The sequence below is a fragment of the Aquila chrysaetos genome, chromosome 14, assembly GCF_900496995.4.
Source record: "Aquila chrysaetos chrysaetos chromosome 14, bAquChr1.4, whole genome shotgun sequence".
Classification (NCBI taxonomy): domain Eukaryota; kingdom Metazoa; phylum Chordata; class Aves; order Accipitriformes; family Accipitridae; genus Aquila; species Aquila chrysaetos.
Genome location: NC_044017.1, coordinates 30,503,391 through 30,529,555, shown reverse-complemented (window position 1 = coordinate 30,529,555; position 26,165 = coordinate 30,503,391). Strand labels below are relative to the sequence as shown.

Below are 26,165 nucleotides of genomic sequence, written 5' to 3'. Positions count from 1 at the left end.
CTAAATGTCTGCTTTGCTCAGCATTGTGACTCCAGTAAAGTGGCCAAAACCAGATATCCATCAAGAAGCCTAAGGGCAGAGCAGATATGTATGATTCTCCTACTGGGTATGTATCCCAGTGTCCACCAGGCTTTTGTGGCTTGAGGTCTCTTAAATCAGATATCTTCTCAGTCTTTAGTACCCTTTGGTGGATTTTTTTTTTCACATACCTCTTTGGTCTCCTCTAAGGTCATGTAAGCCTTTAGCAAATACCACCTTCACATCCACATCTTCTGGCAAGGAATTCAATAGCTCAATTACATTCTGAGTGCAGAACCACCTCTTTTTATTTACTTTGAAACCGCCTCCTGCTAGCTTTACATCTGCTACACACCAGTCTTCTACTAGCCAAGGCAGCAAGCACTTGATCTCCCTCTGCCCCTTTGATCCATCGTTCAAGGCTCTAATTTGCAATACTGCAAAGGTCGTGATCCTGCTGGTAGGTGGGTGAACTGCAATAATCAGCAAAATCCCTCACAGAAGACAAACGCAATTTGTGGAGTCACAATCTGCGATGCCAGGCATGGCTGAAATTCCTGGGATTTCTCAAGAGTCAGAAGGGAAGACCAAGAACTCCGATATGAGCCAAAAGCATGCTTCTGCTTAGTGCAATACTTCGCTGGATGTGGACATCGTTGAAGGACAGAATAGGCTTGTGGGATTAACTCCCACCATTTTATATCAGGTTCTGTTCTCAGGATAGAGACTGAATGACAATAAATACATCAGTGCTGCTCAGGCAAACATAAATGTTAGAATATTCATACAGAATACTAAAATAAATTGCCAGACCCTAAGGACACTAAGGCCATTTATGCAAGTTCTTAAAAAATTTAACTCAGGTTTGTGGCGACGTACATTAACTCCATACCCTTTTTGCTGTTCTACCAGTCTACCTTCCCTATTTCTCCACACTATTTATTATAACCAGTATGACAGACTTTGACTACACATATCTTAAAGCAGGAATTGTTGCTTCTTTGTGTGTTTTAACAGCTACAAATGGAGTCTCATTACTGATTATGGCTCCTGGAAAACTACTGGGAAGCTTATAAAAGTTTTGTTGCATTCATCTGCCAACAAAACCAGTTACATTTCCAAGACAAAAACTGTTTCTGTGGCTTGAAAATGGCAGATTCCATAACCAAGTTATATTCAACACTGAGTTTCGAGCTAGCATTTAAATTAAGAATTAGTTTTACTCCTCCTGATGATCATTTTTCAGTTAGTTTCACTTTGAAGTATAATTAATATATGCTAACCACTTTAAAGAGGATTAAATCAAATATGCATTTAGCAGCTTTATACAGTCCTGTGCCATAACAGTTTTTTTAACAAAAAATTACTGATTTTACTGCATGCAGTTCAGTGTTTATCAAAGTGCTTACACTGAATTTCAAATATTCTGACACATGTATAATCAACACCTGACTTTTTTTACTGCAACATCAAAAAACGAAGCAAATGTGATCTACAGACAATTCAAGTGTTCTATAGTTGTGACTGCAGTTAAACACGTACATTCACGATTGGCAAAATTTTAATACTATGTTCACACAATATTGTCTGTAGTAGTTCAGATAATGTACTCCTTTTAACCAAAGTCAAATCAGAAATGGTGCCAATGGTGCCTCTCCCTTCACTTAGAAGGCACTTGTACTACTCACTGGCAGCTTTAGGGAAAAGAGATGACTAACACCTTGTCCTTAAGCACGTTAAGTACTGAAGGCTGCTATTTGCTATAAACTTACATCAAAGATTTTAAGAGATGAAATTTAGGTACAACAGGATTTCAATTGGCTTGAAGAAGGTTCAAGATTTCAACCAGTAGGTTGCACATAACACTCCCTGATGTACACATTCTTGAAGAAAAAGATGCATCTGCAGTTTGTGTAGAGTTGATATATCCACCCCCCCCCCCCCCCCCCCCCCGAAAGCAATACTATGCTTTCAAAACTACATTCTCAAAGCTTAGGCAACATTATAACAACATAGGCAACATCAATTGCTGCCCATGCGACTTTCATTTAACTCACTTCCACAAAGACAGTACCAAATTACATTTGCTCTTACATGAGAATGCATTTCTTTACCATATCATTCTCAACAGACTACACAGGCTCAGGGTGCAGCTTCTGGGTATTTTTATTGGGGCAGGGGGGTAGGTGGGGAGCAGGTCACACTTTAAATGGCACAAATGCTTGGTTTTCACAGCTTCTGTCATCACCGACAGCACTTACAGGCAGGTGCAAGCAAAGCCATCAGCAAACAGGAGCTACGTACGCATATTTGAGTTTAAATCACTTGCTCATCACCATATAGGAACAAGCAAAGCCAATTCTCATTTCTCTTTTCCTTTAGCTGAGTGTGCAATTTGCTACACTCACATTTAACACAAAGCCTTCCGGCACTAAGCAACACTGGTTGAATCACCAAGCAGTATTTATCACAAGCACTAATCAAATACGATTTCTGTACAGAAAAAGTGATCTAAAATGATAATATGCAAAAGGAGCTCAAATTAAGATTAGGTAAACTTGTTTCAGGTATGTCTTGATTCCTGAATATTTTGACTATAACCATAGCATCATTAAAGATAACTATGGATACTAAAGCTTTGCATGGACTCAACCAACAAGGATACTTCATAGAAGGAAAATCCATGAGGGCCTGTTAAAACACCATGACCCCAGCTCTAGGTCTCTTGAGCTGTGAATCATTAAAGGCTGGAAGAAGTATTTTGGGGAGGTATCACTATACTTTTGCGTTGTTCTCATCCTCTCCTCAAGGCACCTGCTACTGACTACCACTTAGGACAGGATACCAGCTAGATGATCTTTGGTCTGACTCAGTATCACGTTGTCTTTCTCCAAACAGTAACAAGTAGAGAAGCAACGCTGGTACTATCTCGCCTTTTGATAAGTAGTTTACAACCATCCCAACAATAAATGTGATTAAAAATGTCATACATAATACTAATGATTTATGACATAAGAAATTCTGGATTGACAGTACCCTCCCAATGTAAAAACGCGGGGGAACTTTTTAAGGATGTAAATCAAAGGATTTTTGAATGTTATTTATCTCATTTACCTCCTTTATTTACTTTCTAACTACAAATAAACCTTACATATTTTTATTACAGTAATACTCAAAAGCAGTCATTAGGGTCTTGTTATGCTAAAATGCTACATAAATACATAAAAGACATCATCTTTCGCTCAAAAGTACTTATTGTAGGCCAAGATAAAGTAGATTAACGGCAAAATGGAGCACTCGATGACCTGAATTACTGGAGAGGTAGTTTGGAAAAGGTCATCTGAGTTCCACAATGATTTCAAGAAAAAAAGTGAATAAGCAAGTAAGTGCAACTGATGGCTGAGAGTCCTCCTTTAAAGACCCCAGTGTAAGCAACTACCATCGCTCAGAAACTGAATCCACAACCAGCTTGATTCCATCAAATGGGTTTAGCACTCATCTTGTCAGCATATTTGAGCAGCCCACAGCATACAGTAGTTCATTCTTCCGACCAAAGCAAAATACAAACAACTAAACACGTGGCCATCTTACACAATATTTGCAGAACAAGGAGGAGACACCAAGAGTGAAAAGCGGACAATCCAACCATTCAAACACAAACTGAAACAGAATAAAAAACCCAAAAGCCAAGGAAAATCAAGGATGCACCCCTACAACTAAAGAACATCAGAGAAATGCAATGTATCAAAATTCTGATTCATTTTAGCAGTTAAACTCCCAAGATCTGCTTTACATGCGACATCCCACAGCAGTGAGTCTCAGTTTTCAAGTGGTATAAAATACTAATCTCAAAAACCACACCACAATTAACATATCATCAGTGAGCAGGTTTTAACAAATAACGGAGAAAAATTGCAAGCTATAAAACACACCTTGGATTCAGTACAAGTCTACAGAGTATAACATTTCTAACACTAGTCTTTTGACATGCTTAAGCCAGTGTAATAAAAAGCATCTCAATATTACAAAGAATTCCCTCCTACAAAAAAAAACCAAACCCTACTCCTAGCCAGACACAAAGTATACACTGTTAACAACATTTGATGCTGAAATGCAATTCAAACAAAAGTCAAATATTAGAAAAAACAAGACATCTTCATGTTAAAGTGTCCAAAAAATTACTTTCAAGAAGACATTTTGAAAACCCACTAGCATTAGTCTTAGGAATTACTTTTTAAGAAAGGTAGGGGTGTGAGGCTCTTTCCAGTCCATCTGCTATCTCTGCCATTACCACTCACCAGTGCCAGCCCGGTCCTAGTACTATTTAATCTGTGTGCATCAGAGGTAATCCTTCTACTAACAAAACCGAGATTTGTCTATATATTTTGTATTAGCTGTCTCTAGCTTCCCAGGTTCACAGGTTCTTGCTAACATTGGCACTTATTTGCGCTAGTATGTTAATGATATTTTTGAAACACCTCTTTAATAAAAGCAGAAAAGGGGAATTTTATTAAACGCTACTTGACACTTTAACATTCTCATGCTGTTGTGTACCTATCTGGGAATTTCAGTAATGTAAGCCCAAAGGATTTAGTAGAAGAAAAGGGAGCAGGCTAGGAACACACCGCCTCAAGAGAGCTCTGCTCGAGCTGCTGGGAAATATCCTGTCTGATATAAGCATGTTGCCCATTTCACAAAAAAATACTAATCGAAGGGCAATACTTTTATTTACTACTCTGAACTGTGTAAAAAAACCACTTTTACTATAGCCATTGCAGTTTGAGAAGCACCCTTAGAATTTTTAACTGTACTTAAGACGTCGTTGGACTGACTAATATGTAACTGGTAGGTAATATCAGCGAACTAACCATTTTTGACTCTTTCCAAAGAATTTATAAATATTTCATAAGAAATTTGCTTTCATTAGAAAACTGAATAAAGTAAAATACTAGAACACTATTTTTCTGACTGCTTAGTCTATGCAATTAAAATCAAGTAACAAAAGATTTGGAAATTTGCTACAAACTTTCCAATCAAAAGAGGAAAGAATTCAAATTAAAAAATAGAGACAATGAACCTAAAAAAAACCAAAAACTGAGAAATAAAAGAGAATTTCTAAAATAACATTACAATTCTAAAGCTCTCCCTCATCATTTTATTCCCCTTCATTTTAATAAAAAATGCTAATAATTTAAGCTCTTGGTCGCAGCAGATAACCAGTTTATGAAGTAATTTTTTAACTTTATTATATTCTACCCTAAAAATACAACAAAAAAAGACTTTTTTTTTAATCTACAGTTTCTTGAAAAGAAAACTGAAAATCTGCAGTCATAAGTAATTTCTTAAGTGTTTCAAAGAAAGTGTCCATACTCACCAGCACTGCTGCTTTCAGATTTTTCTTCTGGTTGGCTTTCTGCAAAAAAAAAAAACAAACGAACAAAAAAGGAAACGTAATGTTTCTGTGTTGATTATTTGAAATTACATCTAAAGAGTGGGTTGTAAAGCACAGAATGATAAAAATCATAATCACTGGGTTTGATTAATGTCTATAAATTTACTTTCTGAAGAATAATTTGCCACTGGGAGCAACAACAACAAAAAAAACTCCTTTAGTGCCCAAACTCACAACTTAAATGAGAGAACTCCATTACACCTCTGATAGAGTTCTGCAAGAATGAAGTTACACATTTATACAAAATCAGTAGTAGGATTATGCTTAAGCAATGAATAGTATCCATTTACCTCACTGGTCACTCTAGACAAATAAATATTATCTTTGTATATTAAAAAAAAATACAATCAAGGTTCTGCAAAAGAATGCTCTTAACTAGCATTAGTTAAATTTTTTAACTTGATCAACCTCTTCTCTACCATTTCTACAGATCATGCAAGAATTTATTTCTTCAACTTTTCCCTGTCTGATCATTGGCCCTCAAATGGTACTATAGCCCAACTTGTTAGGTACAAAAAATACACATAATCAGAAACGACTCCTGTTCCACAGAGCAGAGAGTCGATGTATGAAGGAAAAACCTAGACACAAGTGTTGCAAAGTGACTTGCCAAAAAATTATCACTCGGGTGAATGTCAGAGTCAGATTCAGAAACAGCTTTCTGCATGAAATTCCAATCCCACGTTTCAAGAAATGGCAGCCGGCGGATGTATTTTGGTAAACTGAGTTCTAACACTTACCAAGTCCCATGAAATTAAACCCCTACATACATTTGTCAACCTGAAATTTGACTGCTCCTCCTATATTTCTCCTTTTTACACTTCTTCTAAGGTAGAGAATAAAAAGAACATTTTCACTTATCTGAAATACAGTTTAAAATGGTAAAATATACTTGTCCTTAGCTTTCAACTCAGACATGTCACAGCTATCATTACAGACCATTTACTTACAGGCAAGAGTAAATTACTGCTCTAACTCGGAGAATAATTTTTGAGTCCAGTTAGTTTGATCATTTCTGCCACTTACAGGCTGGGTATTAACAGAAATGAAAACATGAAATATCTTACAAAACGTTTTTCTTGCCACTGATTCTTGCTGGCTTTCATGGCTGATGGCGCTGTTTTCTCATTGAGATGGCTGACAGCCGGAGGACTAATGCAAATGGGAAAAACACTATCTCACAGACCCTTCTTTCTTTACCGGTGGCTGTTGTTAGTCTTGGAAGCTGAAGGCACATCCTTTCTCTAATGAGAAAACATCATTATATGGCCTCTTCCCACCCATGAGTATTCACAAAGCAAGTTAAGATCCCTGCCAACTTTCAGATACACATGCAGGACAGTGTGTTTGCAGAAAAACACGTATCTTCTCATCGACATTATTCTTTGTGTGTATTTAGCATATTTACAGCATAATGTTATCACCCAACCAATACCCTAATTCAATTGTAACTTAATTATGGAAACATTCAGTACGCACACAAGAAGCAAAGAGGACGTAATGAAGAATGCGCAAACGTACCAAGATATCAATGCCCGCCTGGACTGAGATGTAAGAAGCAGCTGGATTTAAAGCTGTTTCTTTTTAACTCCATTTCAGTGAAAGACTAGCTACCTAGCCCAAACTACCGCATAAGACATCAAACTTCAAAATTGTTAATAGCATCTCTGATTCAAATAACAATAAATATGTATCGTGTCTACAGGGGGAGTGTGTGTGTATTTGCTTGTATGTATCAACAGTATCTGCCCTCAACAGCAAAGACAGAAAAAGAGACAAAATTCAAGCCCTGCAAAAAGTAGTGGTCTTTTTTCTCATCATTAGACAATTTGGGTTTGTCATGATTAGGTCACAAGTCTCTGCTTTGAAATTCTTCTCAGTACTAATATCAAGAAGGTAAAAGAGGTTGTACTATGTCTACTCAAAATATTTTATCAATGCAGACTACAGCTGCTCAGCCTCCTCCACAACATGTGAGATTCACAGATAAACGTCAACAGGTTGGGGTTGGTTGGTTGGGTTTTTGTTGTTGTTTTTTTGTTGGGGGGTTTTTTGGCAGGGAGGTTGGGTGGGGTTGGTTTTTTACACATACATCAGTGAGACTGAAAAAAACAAAGAAAATTTAAGTCAATGAAGTAGGCAGAGAGCCAGTTCTATTCCCATCACACTGAGCCCATTCTAATATACTATATATTTTGTGCATTATATCCTCGATTGTTTAAAATTGTATGGGAATTAACAGTCTATAGTATCAATAACAAAAATGAAAAGAAAATTAGGAGCTTACCCCTGCCAGCCAGCTGAACCCACTTTACAGTAATTTGTTAATCCTCACAACGTTCATATCAACTAAGTAAATAAATATAATTTCCATTTTTTAGAGATGGAGAAGAGAGATGATGTAAGCAGTCGCAGTTGTTTTCTAAATGGACTGTGTGTCACCATAATACATACAAAATCTCGACCCATCAAAATGCTGTCTGTAATTAGAGTAGCTTGAGTCACATATTCTGCTTTTCTGATGATGGGTTGCATCTTCTTTATGATCCTCACAAATATTTGGAAATTTGCATAAATGCCAGGGATCTGAAAGGCTGCTGTTGCTTCTATTTCTTTTGATCGTGAGGCTGCTGATAGGTTTTCCTCTTCTGCTAACAGTCCATGAAAGACTGAAGTACATAAAGGAACAAAGAGGCATTAAGTAAGACCCCAAAGCATTTAGGAGACTGGAATGTGTGGTTGAATGACAGCCTGAACAATTGGAAAGTACTGTTACAGTAGTCAGGTATATGTCAAAACTCCTCAGCAGGCAGAGCTAAGATGGCAGAATGATGAGGGAGGGAGTTTATTTCCTAAATAAGAGTTTGATGAAAAATTGGAAAAGTCAAACATTCATCTAATATGATTAGAAGTAGTGTCACAAGGCATCAAGATTCTGAGCACTAGATATTTTACTGGAAATAATTAAATGTAATTATAGGAGTAACTGCTTTAATGAAAGAAAGAAACATCTTTCCAGGATTTTTGTTAGTGTTTCTTCCCTTCACATTTCTTTAAATGGCTGGATATATCTGATATTTCAAAATACAAATATACAAAATACAGAATACAAACCTCTGAATATTCATTTTCACTGGAATACAATCACGCATTGTAAGTTATATAGGCGTGATTCATGTACAAACTCAGAAAAGGTCCTTTCATATATGAGAAGCTGTATAAAGGGAAAAAAAAAAACCAATCCAAAACAAGGGGAGAATATTCAAGGGGTGTGGGAATAAAGGAGCTGTTCTAAAGTATATAGGCAGAGTTATGTGTATTATTGAACAGGAATAAAAAAAAAAAAATTTAATTTCATGAATTGAGATTCTGAAAGAAGAGAAGACTCAGAAAACTGGAGAAGAATGCAATGTTAAGAGCCAGCAACCTTCTGTGAAGCATGAAGCAGTAAAACAATCCATGCATGAATGCTGCTCTGAAACAAAGGTCTGGTAGTCATTCTGTCAATGGAATTCTCTAAACACTTTTTACTTTCAGTAAGATGGAACAAGCATGAAGGAATTTAAAGTCACTAAAATAGGCATTAAGGCAATCCCACTTACGAAGGGGGAGTTGTGAAGATATATTCAAAATTTCAATAAAATGAGTCATCTCACCCAACTTTACAGAAATATCTTATACTTTATTTGTGCCTACAGTGTAAAACCTTCCTCTCCACCCATCAGTCCTTTACAGTTAGGGATCCAATTGCCTGCCAAGGTCTGTGTTTTCCCAAGTCACATTAGTAGCACATTTTTCCAAGAACTAGCTGAGTAAGAAACTTTTATCATTATCTATAACATAGCTGCATTTTTTATTTAGAGCCAGCAATCCTAAACTACCTGCTGGCAGAAGAATGAAGCAACAGGCAATTAAAGCAGTAAGAGAATTAATTTATAATCACAAGCAGAAGAGTTTGCTGTTAAATGTTTAACAAAAGCACGTTCCCATTCCTTCAACCAAGAAAGAAACTGTCAAATTATAGCACTTCCTTATGCCAGGGTGTCTGCCAGTAGGAAGTTCAGAAAAAAACAATTTTAACCAAACACACCCTATATCAAACCCATGACTTGCCCCTAGATAGTTCTCAGCTATACACGCATAAGAAAAATTCATTTTGTTCAATACAACACATTGAAATATATGCAAAATGCTCTCCTTTCCTCCCGCCCAAAAAATTACAGCTATGATAGCTGATGACAAAGACAAGATAAAATGACTGGAAGCACAAATAGCATTGTCGCATAGCAACTGTTGATGTACATATGGTGATCTTTACGGAACAGAATGTAGTTCATATTTAATGCAGAAATAATACTGAAACCAGCCTAGACAGCAAGACCTAGACAGCAAGAGACAACTGTGCTTTGGATGCCTCTGCAGTCATCACAGAAGCCACACTTCCCGCCAGCTTTGCTAAACTGATGTTCAGGAACACCACCGCAGGTCTTAGTGATTTGCCCAGCAATGAAGACAACACCACGTCTCACATGTGCAAACAGCCTTGCAAAGGCAGCAGGGACATATTTTGCAACTACTACTTTTGGAGTGCATTGCACTACTCTATTATTCATCGCAGCTATTTCAAAATACAGAAATCGGAAAAAGAAAAGGAACAGGAGACACTCCAGAGTTAGTCTAAACAGAAAGCGCACCCTGCGTGAAAACCAGCATAGAACAGATTTTTAACAGTAACTGGGACAGCATCCACTTTATCCAGCTTTATATTAGCTCAGATCTAGTGCACACAGTGCAGAAGACCAAGAAACTGCAATTCATTAGACTTTGGACATAACAAATGGCACCTCAGAAAAGCCTACTGCTGTCCATCAACTAATACAGAGATGCAGAGGTTGACAGTGCAAGAACTAAAGGATTTCTTCCAACTACAACAGGTATTAGAAGCAAGTTCAGTTAAGACAAAACAAAACAAAACCCACAGAAAAACCATCCAGAAATCTAGAAATTACATCATGCAGAAAATATTAAATTACTTGTCAAATTTGATCTCTTTTGCTTGCTCTAAGTGACCTGACAAGTCAATGTGAAGTGCTGAATTATCCAGAATATGTAAACTCCCTGCAGCATCTTCCAAGATTACAAAATATTTCAAAGGCAGATTTGTCATCTCTCATTCATCTTCTGAAAGACCATCAAAAAGATGGTCACTACAACATAAGGATCCCAGTATTAGAAGGCAGCACACAAAATAGATCTTGGGGCTTTTAATGGAAAATAAGGAAAAAAAAACCCCAAACCCAGAACCAAAAAACCCCCACCCTTTATAAAAAAAAAATCCAACTAGTTTATGCCATTTGATCCAATTTAGGTAAGTTCAGTCCTCAAGAAGGGTATTGACTGAGAGCAATAGTGCATGAAGCACATTTTTTATCCATATTTCATTTGCATAATTCCTCAAATGCATCCTTCCAGATGCAACACTAGCAATTCCATCTGCAGTTCCATACCAGCTTAATCTTTGGCCCACGGTTCCAATTGGCATACTGCTTCTGTTACATGGTGCACTTCGCAAAAGAGAAAGGAACAACATCACCAATGCTCTTCACAAAAATATTCTAATTATAATTTGAAGACAAATACTGGTCTGTGAACATACAAATGAATGAATTTCGATTTCCTATGACTGTCTCTTACTGCGGATTGACTGATCTGCAAAGATGTGTTAAGTTTTTATTGAGTCTTTTTCCATGGGTGATATAATTACAGTGGTTTTTTCCATGTGGACTTTCTGGCATCAAATAGGGTAGCAGCCTTTCTTTCAGTTGGGATATCCGTAGTTTCATTCCACTCTTCAGACACCTGTTTTCACACTAGCCATAATTCACTAGAAAATTTGTTGAAATCGGCTGTGGAGCTCAAAACATATTGGCGATACACATTTAAACACAAGGGTGTGGCTGCAGGAACATGGTGTCTGTAAGAAATCTTGACTGGAATTTGGAATATTTGTGTCACATTCATCTTACAACTGAAAAAAGTCATGCAAGAAAAGCACATGAAAGTTTATTTTTGATTGTACTGCCAGCGCCAGCTTTAACACAACAGCAACACATTTTAGCCATTTTGCATTTAAGCGAGTTTCATGAAAACACATTGACTGCATGTTATGCTTGCTAATCTCAAGCAAAAACAATTTTGACAGGGTCTATGCTTATTCAGTGCTTCAGTCCAAACATTTCTCATTTCACTAACTACCCTTTGCTCCTAATTAATATAATAATTTCTACTCAATAGATCCATGGTCTTTGAATAACATTTTCTAGCTGCTGAGAAATGCAAAATTTTTAATCTATTCAATAAAAATTGGACAGGTTCTAAGTACCTAAAGGTTTCGAGACACTGGTATTACAGATGGTAAAACAGAAATAAATGGGCATCTTCTAGCTACCACATTCCAATGACTTTCATTCTAACTGATGACAAATACTCCACATTCAAGTTAAGCATCTGCACTCACTGCAGCTTAAGTTACCGTCAGAGATTTCTGAAGCAATATTTTGTATCAAAATTTGTCTTGGGAAGCAAAATCCCATGGGATTTGCAGCAAACATGCAAAAGTCACTGAACGTATACTCTAAACACATCTTCACACCTGAAATCTTTCTCTTTTGTCAAGCATTCTGAGGTTGGGCCACAGAGAAACAAAAAAGGATGAGGTACTACTACAATGCTTACAATGCTCTTGAAAACTTGCTCCCTATCTCTTTCCACATTTGTAATCTATGAATTATAAAACCCAGTATTTTTAAAGTGTTGCAAGTCACACACATGAAAATACAGGGGTTTTTTTTAAGTGAAAAACCAATAACACAATTACATTAGTTTCTGGGAAAGGGATAACAAATGAAAAGTGCCTGAGTTGTAGTGTAAGAGCTTGTATTTCTAAACATAACTGAGACAGCCAAGCTACTTGTACCTTAGTATCTCAATGCTCAGCCATTAAATCTTTAAAATAGATTTTAAAAAGGAGGTGCTCAAACTTACTAAGTATTCTAACTCTGTCCCGTGAGTTACGATTCTCACTCCCTCATGTATTTGATAAAGCATCACACTGCCATCACAGGAATTACTTGCCAATGAGCATCAAAAAATCAGAAGCTGGTGGGACCACTGTAGTTTGCTGCCCCAAAGAAGGCAGAGGTATCAAAAAATATTACTATTATTTGTCTTCTAGGGACACCAAAACCTCAGTGCTTGAAACTAAGATACCTTCTGCAGACAATGAGGTATGGTCTGCAGACACCTTCCTTCTCTTTCTAATATCCAGAACATGACCACGTAATTTCAGTAGAAAACCTTACAGCACATGGGAGTTACATGCAAGGCATCTGCTGAATTTATTGTACAGTGTAACACTACCATGTCCCTTAAGTCTAACATGCAATTTAGGACATATGATCTTGAATATCCTAATTGCTTATACAGCTACTGCGCTGAACTTAAGGCAGGCCAAACAGCTGAAATGCAGTGAGAAAAATTATAACCTTACTGCTGCACTGTTTAGTATTATGACCTTATTAAGCTTTAATGCACTTTGAAACCATATATATACTTCAAGAAAATGTAGTGAACAGAAGTATTTATTGCTAAAATGGATCTGTTCAACTGGACAGAGGAACAATCAGCATTCTTATAAAACTACATTCACAGCAGAGACCCATTCAAGGAGAAAAAAATTAATATTAGTTGATCCCAACAGTACATAGGAACACAAAAAAACATTTTTTCCAGTGAAAACCCTAAAGGGGAATACACAATGTACTGCACTCCATGCTCTCTCTTCAGCAGACCCACAGCTGAAATGTACATGATAACCCTATGAGGAGAACTTAAATTAGTTGCTCAATCATATGAAGGAAAGAGACAGACACAGAAAAAGTACAACGGCGTTATGTACGCAGATAACAACAAAACAGCGCAAAAATCTGACTTCTGAGTCTTCTGGCCTTTACAGCATTCAGTTTACTGAAATCACATATACTGGAATAGTAAGAGATAACTTTAATTCTAACTTACCTACTGAACTTTCTGTGAACACTGTTAAGGTCTGTCCTCCCACACTTTGCAAAAGAAATGGATGTTCCCTTGGTGCACTGACTGAAGCAGGTTTTCCTCCAATATCATTGATGCTTGCAAGCTCTTCATTCAAAGTAAATGACACCTAACAGTCACAATTACCACAGTGTTACTAAACAGACTCAATTACACAGCTTTATGAGTTATGGGGAAACAAAAAGAGAGAAAACACAAGTAGTATAGCACATTTCCATTTCAAAAACATAAAGAGTGGGATAAGAGTCTTACTATATTGATCTCTTGTTGAAATACAGAATTCAAAGCTTTCATGTACTTAATAAAATCTACTCATCTTTTAAAAAACTGTAAATTACTTCCCCCTAAGTCAGAGAACAATTTGATTTTACTTATTAAAACATAAGGCATAATAGGTTTTCAGACATTGTTCAGTATGAGTGCTTTAAAACGTTTCACACAGCCAGCTGAGTTCTGGAAAAAGTGCTAATGTACTACAACAAGTGTTATTAGTCCGGAGACTCCTGAATTGCATGCTGCCCAGGAGAGGTTCAAATACGGCTCCTTTGCTATGTTTACATTGCATGCCCAATACAGGAGCTGAGGAGGTACTGGAGGGACTGGGTAACCAAAATCCCTAGCCACAGGACACAGCAAGAAACCTGAAGAGGGATATTTAAGACCGGCACTGCATGCTTTTCCTGTAGGTCCTGCTTGGCCTCATTCTGCCACGCAGCAACAGGGGCCCCGGGAAGCCACCCGTTCTCATGGGGTTCCTCACCGCTTGGCTCTACACGGACTGCAAAATGAGTTTTGTAGCTCTCAACAATATCAAGATTTTGGTGTGGGGCTCACAAAATTAGGAAGGTTGGCTCGTATTCCAGCCCAGAAGAGTCCAATCAAACATCCAGACCTCCAGTAGAACTCTCTTTACTTATTCGAAAAGGAGTTTGGCCAGGTGATCAAATGGCAAATGCAGCTTGCTTCCCTGCCATCTTTTTGTCCACAGTTTCTTCCAATTCAGTGACAGACCTACGTGGTAGTTGAAGTAATTCTAACTAACGCAACTTCCCTTACCTCCTGTAAAAGATACAGGAGGTTACTATCATTCACTAAGGCTGCTAATAAAAGCAGTTACTTTTGCATGCAGAAAAACCTTCAAGTTGCTTTATATTTAGTAGGACCAAATTCCAAATATAAGACAGAATACATTCTGAAGTTGCAACCCTCCATCTCCACCTTCTTTTGCTTTATCATCACCCTCCTTAGTTCTCAGACAGCCTTTTGCACTAACACATCTCAAAATGTTTGGAGAGAAGATTGCTACTATGATTGCTGCTTACAGATGGGTAAACAAACGTAGGGAACAAAGAGACCTGATGAAAGTCCCACAGTAAATCTATGGGCAGAGCTACCAACAGAATTCTCTCCTCCTGATTCTGTGGTACAATACTTCATTACAGGTGTAACAAAAAATATGTGACATTAGAAACCAGCATGTTCTAAACAATTTTTAGAATTCAAAACATAACACATTCACAGCCTTTGTATTCAGTATTACTTACTTCTGTTCTTCCTTGATTTCTGCAAAAGAAAATATTTAATGTTTTAGTTTCCATAATCTAATTCCACAAGTTTAGCTTTCCTCATAAAAAAGCAAATTCAAATTCTAGTTTTGTTACTCATCTTCACTCCTGAGCTGCTCAAATTTTTTTGTTACGCTGATGCCCAAGAATAAATGGGAAAAGCCACCAGGTGAGAACAGAAGCAGCAAAATAGCACATATAGGTTAAAGAACATTCTCCAGTTAGATGTGCATATTTCTTGAGTTTAAGAAATCAAACATCATGTAAAGGGATACAGCCACTCCCCAGTATAATTTCATATAATTTATATTCATATCACTATACAAGCAAGTACCATTCGGGTATTGGAGAAATATGCACAGTGTTTGCAAGAAACAGGATTATGTATTATAAGAGGTGCGACATAATCTATTTTACTGCAGATAACTTCTTCTAAGAATTGCAACCAATAAAGGTACAGTAAAGGCTTACTTGGCAATCCTTAGTTTTCCCACTTCACCTCTTCCTGAAGCTTTACTCCACTGCTGTGACAAGTATTTGGGGACCTAAGAAAAGAAGACAGATTTCAAGAAAAGCAGATTTTAAAATTCTATATAAATTGTGTATGTGTATATAATTTAAATGCTTTACCCTGACCACTTCGGAATACAGTATGAGCTAAATATAGTAGACAATATAGAATCATAGAACAGGTTGGGTTAGAATGGACCTTTAAAGGTCATCTAGTGCAACCCCCCTGCAGTGAACAGGGACATCTTCAACTCGATCAGGTTGCTCAGAGCCCCGTCCAACTTGTCCTTGAATGTTTCCAGGGATGGGGCATCTGCTTCTCTGGGCAACCTGTGCCAGGGTCTCAGCACCCTCATCATACTACTAAAAAGCCTGTTCCCCTCTTTCTTATAAGCCCCCTTTAGGTACTGGGGGGCTGCTGTAAGGTCTCCCCAGAGCCTTCTCTTCTCCAGGCTGGACAACCCCAACTCTCTCAGCCTTTCTCCATAGCAGAGGTGCTCCAGCCCCCTGATGGTTTTCGTGTCCCCCCTCGGGACCCGCTCCGACAGGTCCATGTCTGCCCCGTGCTGAGGACCCCAGAGCTGGACGCAGGACCGCAGGTGGGCTCTCACCCGATGGGAGCAGAGGGGCAGAATCCCCTCCCTCGACCTGCTGCCCACGCTGCTTGGGATGCAGCCCAGGACACGGTCGGCTTTCTGGGCTGCGAGCGCACGTTGCCGGCTCGCGCCCGGCTTTTCATCCCCCGGTACCCCCAAGTCCTTCTCCTCAGGGCTGCTCTCAAGCCACTCATCGCCTAGCCTGTATTTGTGCTTGGGATTGCCCCAACCCATGTGCAGGACCCTGCACTTGGCCTTGATGAACCTCATGAGGTTCACATGGGCCCACTTCTCAAGTCGTTATATATATATATTTTGTTAGGGAGAGCAAAGAGAATAATTTAGCAATAATACCTTGAATCTCAAATACTATTATGCAATCATGAAAAGCAAAAAAAGTATCAGCATCATATTCTTAAGCTAATGACTCCAAGTAATTTTATCAGGTAAAACTATATTTTTAAATATTTATTTGAAATTATCATCTCTCTCGGAAAAAAAAAAAACCCAGAACAACCAAACAACCATGATGATGAGAAGTTAGGCAATTACAACTCAGAGACCAAACAGTGCTGTGAAGGGAAGGCTTAGAGTTTGGGAACCTCAGACACATTAGGTAGCAAACCGCAGCCCTACTCCCACCAGACATCCAACAGCAGAACTACCCTAGGCAGATCTCCCTCCCATCACTCATTCCCACCCCTCCACTGTATTGGGGAAAGTCTTTGTGCAGCTGCTCAGTATATAGAAAGAGCAGACTGATCTGGCTGGGAGGTGTGGGGGAATTCTATGTTTTAGCTGGGCTGATTTTGTATTTAGTGGGTAGAAGAACCAAACCAGCTCCCCAACCCATTTCCCCGAACGGCTGCACAACGCAGAGGTCAGTGCAGGGACAGGAGCAAGCAGCCCTGCTTAACCAGATACATCCAAGGAATAAAAGCTGCTCCAGTAATGCTGACTCACCTACACACAAATTCCTTCAGTTTCAAAGGTCTTGGTATCTGCAGCATTGGGTGACCTGCGCTCATGGTGGACAGTAAAGGCGCCTACGTAACCAACCAACAAGCTGGAAGCTGGCTTTCCAAGTGGACCTGTTTTTCCTCTTTTCCCATCAATGTAGTATAAGCTGAAATCACAGCCTGCCTCTCCACTCTCTGGCCAAAAAAGTACCAGCTAACTACTGCCAGGTAAACGACCCCAATAGCTGGCACTTCCACAGCCAGCCTCAACACCTCGCTGCTGCCGCAGGCCCAGGCTCCTCAGAGTCCCAGATGTGTCCCAGATGTGATGATGCACGCACACCTGTACGCAGCAGCAACAGCACTTCCTTTTTCTGGAGACAGTAATGCCAGGAGAATGTGTTCAGCGCTCAGCAGACTTACCCCGGTTCTCCTTAAAGGCCAGACAAGCTTAAAGATGACAAACAACATTTATTCTGTGAAATCAAAAGGTTAAGTCTTTGTTTTGATATACGGTGCTATCGCGGATGAACACCTATAAATCTGAACAGTTGTCTGAGTGCACAGTTCCTCAGGACTTCAAAAGGTGGCCTGCGCCAGTGGCTGCCACTGCCCTGCCCCAGAGAGGAGCTCCCAGCTCAGCCAGTATGTCCATGCACCCAGCCTTGGTGAGGCACTTCAAGCTTCTCAGTTTAGCCCCAGGGGAACGAAGAACTTCTCTACCTTCCCTGCTCCACCGCATGGCATCAGTTCCAGCCAGGTCGACCTTTCCTTGCAAGAAGCCAGCTCAATCAGTTTTAAGCGCAGAGTGCAATGTTTTGCAGATCACATAGTTTTGCAGCTTTTTTCCCCACCATTCAGGAATTACAACTGTCTTTTCTATGATGGCTTTTTATAAAGACTGAACATGACACATTAGTACAACAAACGTGAGATTGGAGCACTTGGCCCCCTACACACAAGCTATTAGATGTAGAAGTACTGTGGCACATCAAGAGGTGGAATACAGAGGTGAGGCAATAAGGACAATCTCACATCTGACTATCTAAAACTAACTGTAAGATGTTCAAGTGATATGGAAATTACAGATTTTTTTCAAAAGGAAATAGCTGAAACCAGTCTAATAGAAGCTACTACTTCCTAGAAACCCCTTTCTTTCCAATAAGGATGCAGCAGTCACTGGGAGAACATAATCTTAAAGACCTACAGTAGTCTCAGTATCTAGCAAAACAGTGACTTGTTAAAAAGAAAAATCATTTACTGTTCCAACGCCATGTACTAAAGAAGTATTCTGATACAGGAATTTTATATCTTTTTTCTTCATGTGCTCACGACACATCAGGACAATTCTACATTCTTTAATTTTGCAGCAATGTTCTTTACTGGTACAGCAAAGTTTATTCTGGCTCACAGAGTCCACAGCTACTGAAAACATCTGTGCCCACATAGTAAAATGGTGTGAGACACAGCCAGTGAGAAAGAGAAACGTACTAAGCTATGCATGTGGCATTTTCTGTTTCAAACAGCAAAGAGGCACTTTGTAGTCTGATTTTGTCTTGCATAGAATAAAACTAAGCCAAGTTTCACTGCACAGCTGAGGAGGTGAAGAGCCTGTTCCAGGAACTAACAGCAACCTGTTAACTTCCTAAAGCTCAAATGAATTTAACACTAACCTTGCATTTACCTGTTCTTACAAAAACCCCCACAAACCTCTTGGTACTGGTGCTTAGCACTTTCCTTTAGTCTCACAGCACCTCATGAAGTACTGTGGAATAGCTAGAAAATCCAGATGTCCTCCAACTGCTCAGCCAAACTAAACGTTGGTCCAGGTTTTCATGAAGTCCTAACATGGGATCAAAAATGTCACAAATGCACAACAGAAAGCCATGAACTGGCACAATCTATTAATATATATTTTTTCCACAGTCTTCAAAGTGGTAATTTTCTACAGAGGATTTCATGCCAGATCAGATATCATTTTCTTTCTAAAGCCAAGATAAATGCTATGACATGCCCCAGCTGACTCAATAGAAGTATTATTATGTGCTCGCACCTAATCTGTATCTAATTTACATTGCCAGGTAATAAGGTAGACATACATTCAGTATGAGTGGACAAGGAGTGAAGAACTCTCATGCTGTTAAAATCACTGACTTGCTGTATAATATCAGCAGACAGGGAATTTATTCAGATTAAGAGGTTGCAGATCAATCATACTTCTTTCAGCTGCATGGGAAACAGTCTCAGAGTGCAATTAATCATCTTTCTGCTGGCCTATCCACAGTCAAGGGCTATGCAGAGGAAAAAAAAAAGGGTTATGAAGGACTGTGATCAAAGGATTACTTCTAGCTATACACAGATACTTCAGTTAAAACCAGACGGTACTCTCAAAACCACGTGCTAAATTCTGTAGCTCCATGCAAATGGCATAAGCAATCACAGGAAAGATTAAATAAAGTCTTACACACTGTAGACATCTTAATTTGCCACTTCCTTTAACCTGAGCATAATAAAAGTTTAACTTACGGAGAACAGTCAGTTTTCAAACTTTTATACTCCTTGAAAGAACATACAGAAAACGAAAGCAACCTACTTTTACAGAGCAGAAAGAATTTTCAAAGATCCCACAGCAGGATTTTGAAAAATACATACCCACAGAAAGACTGACTTGTGTACAGGAGTACCTGCCATACTGAAAGGTTACTGAACGTTTTTAAGACAAGTGGCCTTTATTCTGGGATTTGTAGGTAGGAACACTCTTCTCTCCAAAAACCCATACAATTTAATCATGAGAAGAAATCTGATGCACTAAGTAGCATCACTTCAAGACCTTTTCACACTGCTGTTTTCTTCCTGCTACTCACATCACACAAACACCCAGGCTCCAGTACACGAGGAACCTGCAGGTAGCGTATGACACGAGGGCCCCTGCTCCACGCATCTTTCAGCTTATTCACAGCTTCCTGTCTGCCTTTAGAACAAAACACACAAGCAGCCCCTATCTGTAATAAACTACTTCCAATTTTCTGTATGAAATTAAATTAGCTCTTTCTCTATATAGCAATCCGTATGCAGTACATACATCAGAAACTGAATAAGGCTGATGTCAGGTTCTATGTTTTCGTTTTCCTTTGAACATACAAAAAAGACATTATATAAAGATATCCTCTTTCTAAATATAGATCAATGCAGCAGATTAAATAAAAACAAACCACCACCCAGGGAACAAGAAATTAACAAATCTAACTGCTAACACTAAATGGGCTTCACTTTAACACAAGTACATAACCAATACTTCTTATAATATTCCCCTATCTTAGCTTTCACTGAAAACACAGAAAAAATTATTCCAGTTGCTTTCTGGGTTTGTACTAAAGTGACTCACTCGATTTCTGGTACCTCCTCTTACTGCTCATGCTCCTAAAGTACTCATCACTACATTTTTTTATTGCCTGTTAAGTAGTCTCTCTAGAATACTTCCTGTGCTAGCATAATACATGCTAAAGGGAAATTAAATAAGCCAGGTTTTTTATTCCAGCAGAACTGATGGCTCTCTCCCTCAAAGGAAGGATAAATTCAGCCTCGTTATCCTAGCTAGTGAAGATTAAAAGTAAAGGTGCTACACACTGTCATGCCTCTGAGCGTGTTGAAGATCCTAGTAACAAGGACAGTTGTTTCCAAGTTCAAGTCCAAAGGAATTAAAAGGATAAAATTCTGCACATCCCTTGCTATGGTCTATCTATGTTAGCAACTTTGTAATATTTTTTTTAATTATCATTATGCAAGAAGACAGACAAATTATAAGTTCAGATCACATGCATGAAGGATTACATTAACATTTAGTTGGAAGAGTAATATTTAAGCATTCCTTTTAGTCTGATTTTCTCATTAAACCAGGCAGCTCTCTGTGCTCACAGAGTGGCATCAAACTGTAAGCATAGATGTGCCTGAAAATTCCTGACTTGCTTCAAGAAACACTGAATTGTATCAGAGCAAGTTCAGTGTCCTGTCTCCAAATGCAGCCAACAGCGGATACTTCAGGAAGAACAGAAGAACATAGGAAGAAAAGGTATATCCCCAGCATGCTCTTCTAATTTCTAGGATCTTTTGGTCAGCAGTCTTGGGGTATGGAAGCATGTTAATTTTTAATCTCTCAATCCGATTTTCTTGCCTGAATTTGTCTAATGGCTTTTTGAGCTTCTGCAAAGTTTTGTCATTAACAACAAGTTCCAAAATTTAACTACATATTGTGCAAAACGGTACCTGCTTTGTTTGCTCTGAGCCCCATCAGATGAACTAATATGACACACCCCTAATTCTTGTGTCAAACTGGCTCGTCCCTATTCACCTTTGCCTATTCACTTCTTCCTTATCCACCTGTGACATTACTTATTACTTCAGACCTCTAGATGATTTCCTAATCAAACATCTTGCCAGCCTGAAAGGTAACAACGTATTTAGGAGTTCCCTCCACAGCCACCATTCCTTGTTCCCCAGATCATCCCTGGTGCTCTCCTCTGTCCTGTTTCTGGGTCCACTGTATACCTGCCACGATGGGGAGGATGAGACCAGAACTACACACAGTATTCAGGATACAGGCAATATGATGGCACAACAATATTTTCTCTTTTGTTCTCTGTATATTTCATAATTATGCCCAATGTTGAATCTGCTCATTTGACATGACATTCTTATAGAGTTATCTACATCTACTGAAAACCTAAACCCCCTCCTGAATGACAACAACCAGCAGAGACCCTATTGCTGTGTATGTATAATTAGGATAGTTTTTCTCTATGCATGTCAGATTAGATTTTTCAACTCTGAATTTCATCTGCCACTTTATCATCCTGTCACTCAGCATATCATGATATACTTCTGCAGCTTTCTGCTGTCAGCTTTCGCTTTTACTGTCCTGGATAAGCTATTACAATTAGAGCACTATGCAGCGTTCATTATGGTTTCACGAAACCAGACATTTGGGTGTCAGCACGAAAGAGGAAGCCAGATGCAGCGACCTACCCACCACCAGAAGTTCTGCACAGCAAAGCAAGTCTGAAATTCCCCACCATTTTCAAGGGCCACAGTAAGATCACAGGGGCCACAATAAGATGTTTTGCTAGTTGAAGTATGATGGTATCACACTCCCAGTATTTGGGTACTACCCCATCCCCACAGGTTCCTTCAAGTTGATGTTCTGAGCCTCTTACCTCCGTCCCCAAAGGAGGAAGAGGAGGCGGCTGCTGTTTCTCCCCAGACCAAACAAATACAGATCTAGAAAAACAGGGACACATCCACAGGGGACTAGAAGGGGGCCAGGTCACATATTCCCCCACTGGCTCTGAGTCTCCTCTTTCCTGAGCCCATGCTTGCCGTTGCCAGCAGAAGTGGCCAAGCTATCTTGATAAAAGACCCTCCACAGAACAGATGTGAGACGCAGGCAGTGGCAACCGAGTTCACAGCAGCAGATGTGAGCGTGGCCCTGCACCAGGCAGGTGCCTGGGTTCGACTTGACGATCTTTACATCTTTTCGTAGCACCTTCACCACAGCTGTACTTCTCTAGCACCAAGCTGAGCTGTAGTGACAAGAGATGGGCGTTTATTTTCCTTGGGTTTTTTTGTTTTTTTGGGTTTTTTTTCTTTTTTAACCAGGACGTGAATTTGGGAGCACTCAAACTTTCTCCGACTCTCAGAGTTTTGGGAAAATAAAAGCCACGGTACCGCGTTCGTCACCCCTAACAGAGCACAAGCCGAGGGCAGCTCCCAGGTAGCCCAATTTTCCCCGCCGTGTATCACTTACCCCAGCAGCCAGCCGGGCAAACGCCACACGTCGTTGCTCGCCCACCCACCCCGCGCCCACGAGAAGGGAAACGGGGGCACCGGCCGCCCGGGGGCACCGGCCGCCCGGGGGCACCGGCCAAGCCCCGCCGCGGGCCTGCTCCCCTTCCCCAGCGCCTCAGGCACGGCCCCGCTCCGCGCTACCGCCCGGCCTCTGCCCCGGGACCCGCCACCGCCAGCCCGGGCACGGCGGAGGGAAGGCCCGGCCGCCACAGGCCGGGCCCGGGGACTGCACCGGCGGCTTCTCACCTTCACCAGCCACATGCCCGTGTTCTGCTTGGCCCCGGTGAGGTCCAGCTCGCCCTTCTCGCTCATGGCGGGGCCGAGGCGGAGGACGGGCCGAGCGGGCTGGGGCACGCCGGGCCGCTCTTCCTGCTCCCCCGGCCGCTGTACCCGCCCGGACCCGTACGGCAGCGCACCGCACCACCGGGAGACGGTGGCCCGCGGTGGACAAACCGCCTCCGTTCGCGGAGAGCGCCGCGGGGAGAGGCCGGATGGCGGGCCGGCGCTGCGGGGAGGACGCGGGTTCGAGTCCCCGCCCCGGCGCGGCAGCGGGCAGGGGAGGCCCTCGACATGGCGGGCACAAAAAGTTATTCTCTCCCTGTAGGGGAAGGGTTGGGCCGGCGTTCCGGAGGACGGCAGCAGCGGGCAAAATGGTCTAGAGAACCTGGAGGAGCCGCCTGGGGAGAGGAGGCGCCGCCATGACGGTGCTCGCCGGCGTGGGCGGGAAATGGTGGCCGGGGAGCAGCTCCAGGGAAAGGGGTCAAAGCATCACAGTGCGCCCAAACGTCGCAAAAAGTGAGGGAAAAAGAGCAGGTGGATCGTTGGCCGTGGGTAAAAAGTGAAGAATTAGGCTTAGCTTTCCGCAAAGTGAACTCACGGTGAAGCGTTGGAACAGGCTGTCCGACGGTGGGATGGCGTCTCTGATGCCGAAAATGACTTAAGTCAGGAGAGAGCAAGCGTCTGCCAGCTCTGCTTTGAGACGGGGCATTGGGCTTAGATAACCTCTCCAAGTCCCTGTTTTATGACTCTGTCCTTATCGCTAGGGGAGTTTTCCTAACATCTAGTCTGTTTCCCTTCTTGCAGTTTAAGCTCATTATTTCTCTTCTATCCATTGTGAACACGGAAAGCATCTTATTACTTCCTTTTCTGCAGTTTTACTTTATCCCTTCACTGAGGTGTATCCCTGTGGTTTGTCTCCACCTACACTAAACAACCTCAGTTTATTCCAATCTTGTCTCATAGGTCGTATTTTCTAGACCTCCGTTGCTCTCTGAATTCTCCCCAGTACAGGTTGACATCCTCCATGAAGTCTGGTTGCACAGCAGTGAAAGTCATACTCCTTCTGAGACTGCAAGCAGAGAATATTTCTGGTACAATATGCAAGACATCGCTTATCTGGTTTGCAGAAAATGATCTCAGTATTACATCTCAGATATGGTAGTCTGTCTTTCTAATTATAGGCAAGCCTCTAGGTAACCAAGGAGGGCAATGCTTTTATGCATATCTGAAGCAACAACAGCTAGCACTGAACTATTCTGATTAGGGTTAATTACATTTAAAAATTACTTTTGTTTTTACATTGGAATCGTACTTGCCTGCAGAACTCAGCTGGGAGGGTGGGTGAAGCTTACACTGTTAATCAGCTTCCACTAAAAATTCAGATTTCATTGAGACAACCTTTCACAGACACAGCGGAGGCATCTCCTCAAATGTTAACAAAAATGGAAGCAGATGCATCTCAACAGCGGTAAAACCAGCCACCATTCCTGGGACTGTGCTACCCCCAAATATTATAGGTCTAAGACCCTTAGGTTTTGTTCACCTGGAAAAAGGGTGGATCTACACAGACAAACACCATTGCTTTAGTTTGCTTTTGGGTCCTACTCCACTGATTCTCTGTGCTGTACATAGGAGAGTTTGTTCCTGGGTCTCTCTGAGAACAAGCCAGTGAATTCCCTCTAAGTGAAACCCAGAGGCACGGCTGGATATCCAAGAAGGTACGGATGCAGCCGTACCCCACCTCCCTCTCACTACCCAGCGTGGTCCTCCAGCATAAGTCCAAGAATCACTGCCCCCTCAACCGCAGCCAATTTTTCAGGATACGTGGTGTTCCTCACCCTGCTATAAAACAACTTGGTGACGTGTCTGGCAGAAATGAGGGGATCAGTGATATGATCTTCCTAGAATCACAGGGTCACAGAACGGTTTGGGTTGGAAGGGACCTTCAAAGATCACCTCGTTCCACCCCCCCTGCCATGGGCAGGGACACCTTCCACTAGACCAGGTTGCTCCAAGCCCCATCCAACCTGGCCTTGAACACTGCCAGGGATGGGGCAGCCACAGCCTCTCTGGGCAACCTGTGCCAGTGCCTCACCGCCCTCACAGTGAAGAACTTCTTCCTTACATCTAATCTAAATCTACCCTCTTCCAGTTTAAAGCCATTACCTCTTGTCCTATCACTACATGCCCTTGTAAAAAGTCCCTCTCCAGCTATCTTGTAGTCCCCCTTTAGGTACTGGCAGGCTGCTGTAAGGTCTCCCCAGAGCCTTCTCTTCTCCAGGCTGGACAACCCCAACTCTCTCAGCCTTTCTCCATAGCAGAGGTGCTCCAGCCCTCTGATGGTTTTCATGTCCCTCCTCTGGACCTGCTCCAACAGGTCCATGTCTGTCCTGTGCTGGGGACCCCAGAGCTGGACACGGTACTCCAGGTGGGGGTCTCAAATTTTCCCCTGGGATAAACATTGAATTAATGACAAAGTTGTCCCTCTGCCACCGCTCCCAGCTCAGTCTGCGTGCTCAGATCACACCCGCCACCACTTTTAAAAAAGGAAAAAGTGGTGGAATGGATGTTTCTAACAGGAGTGACGTTTTCAGCGAGGCGGTATCACGGCGGGTTCGGAGGAGCCTGCACTCTGCCGGACAGGCGATGGAAGGAGAGGAGCTCTGCTTGCAAGCAGCCCAGCTGCAGGTGACACCTTGGGACACCTGAGAGATGGAACCCACGAGGAGCCATCGCTCCTATTCCACGTGTAAATGACAATAGCAAAAACCTCTGTAAAAGCCTGGCAATTGGGGTGGCTCAGCTGGCAACCAGGAGGGGAGGGCGGCCAGGC

General features: G+C 41.1%; 1 protein-coding gene across 2 annotated transcripts in view; it reads right to left on the bottom strand.

The window, feature by feature from the left end:
* Nucleotides 1-23,536, bottom strand: part of GTF2F2 (general transcription factor IIF subunit 2) — a 91,576-nt gene extending 68,040 nt beyond the window's left edge. Inside the window, exons 1-5 of one of the 2 annotated variants that reach the window (XM_030036321.2) lie at nt 23,300-23,533; nt 15,619-15,692; nt 15,127-15,145; nt 13,547-13,691; nt 5,393-5,431 (exon numbers count right to left, since the gene is read on the bottom strand). In XM_030036321.2, the coding sequence (XP_029892181.1) occupies nt 5,393-5,431; nt 13,547-13,691; nt 15,127-15,145; nt 15,619-15,692; nt 23,300-23,365 (343 nt within the window). In that variant the 5' untranslated portion in view covers nt 23,366-23,533. Of the gene's footprint in view, nt 1-5,392; nt 5,432-13,546; nt 13,692-15,126; nt 15,146-15,618; nt 15,693-23,299 lie in introns of both variants that reach the window. The other variant, XM_030036322.2, reaches the window with a different exon arrangement.
* Nucleotides 23,537-26,165: the final 2,629 nt, after the last annotated feature.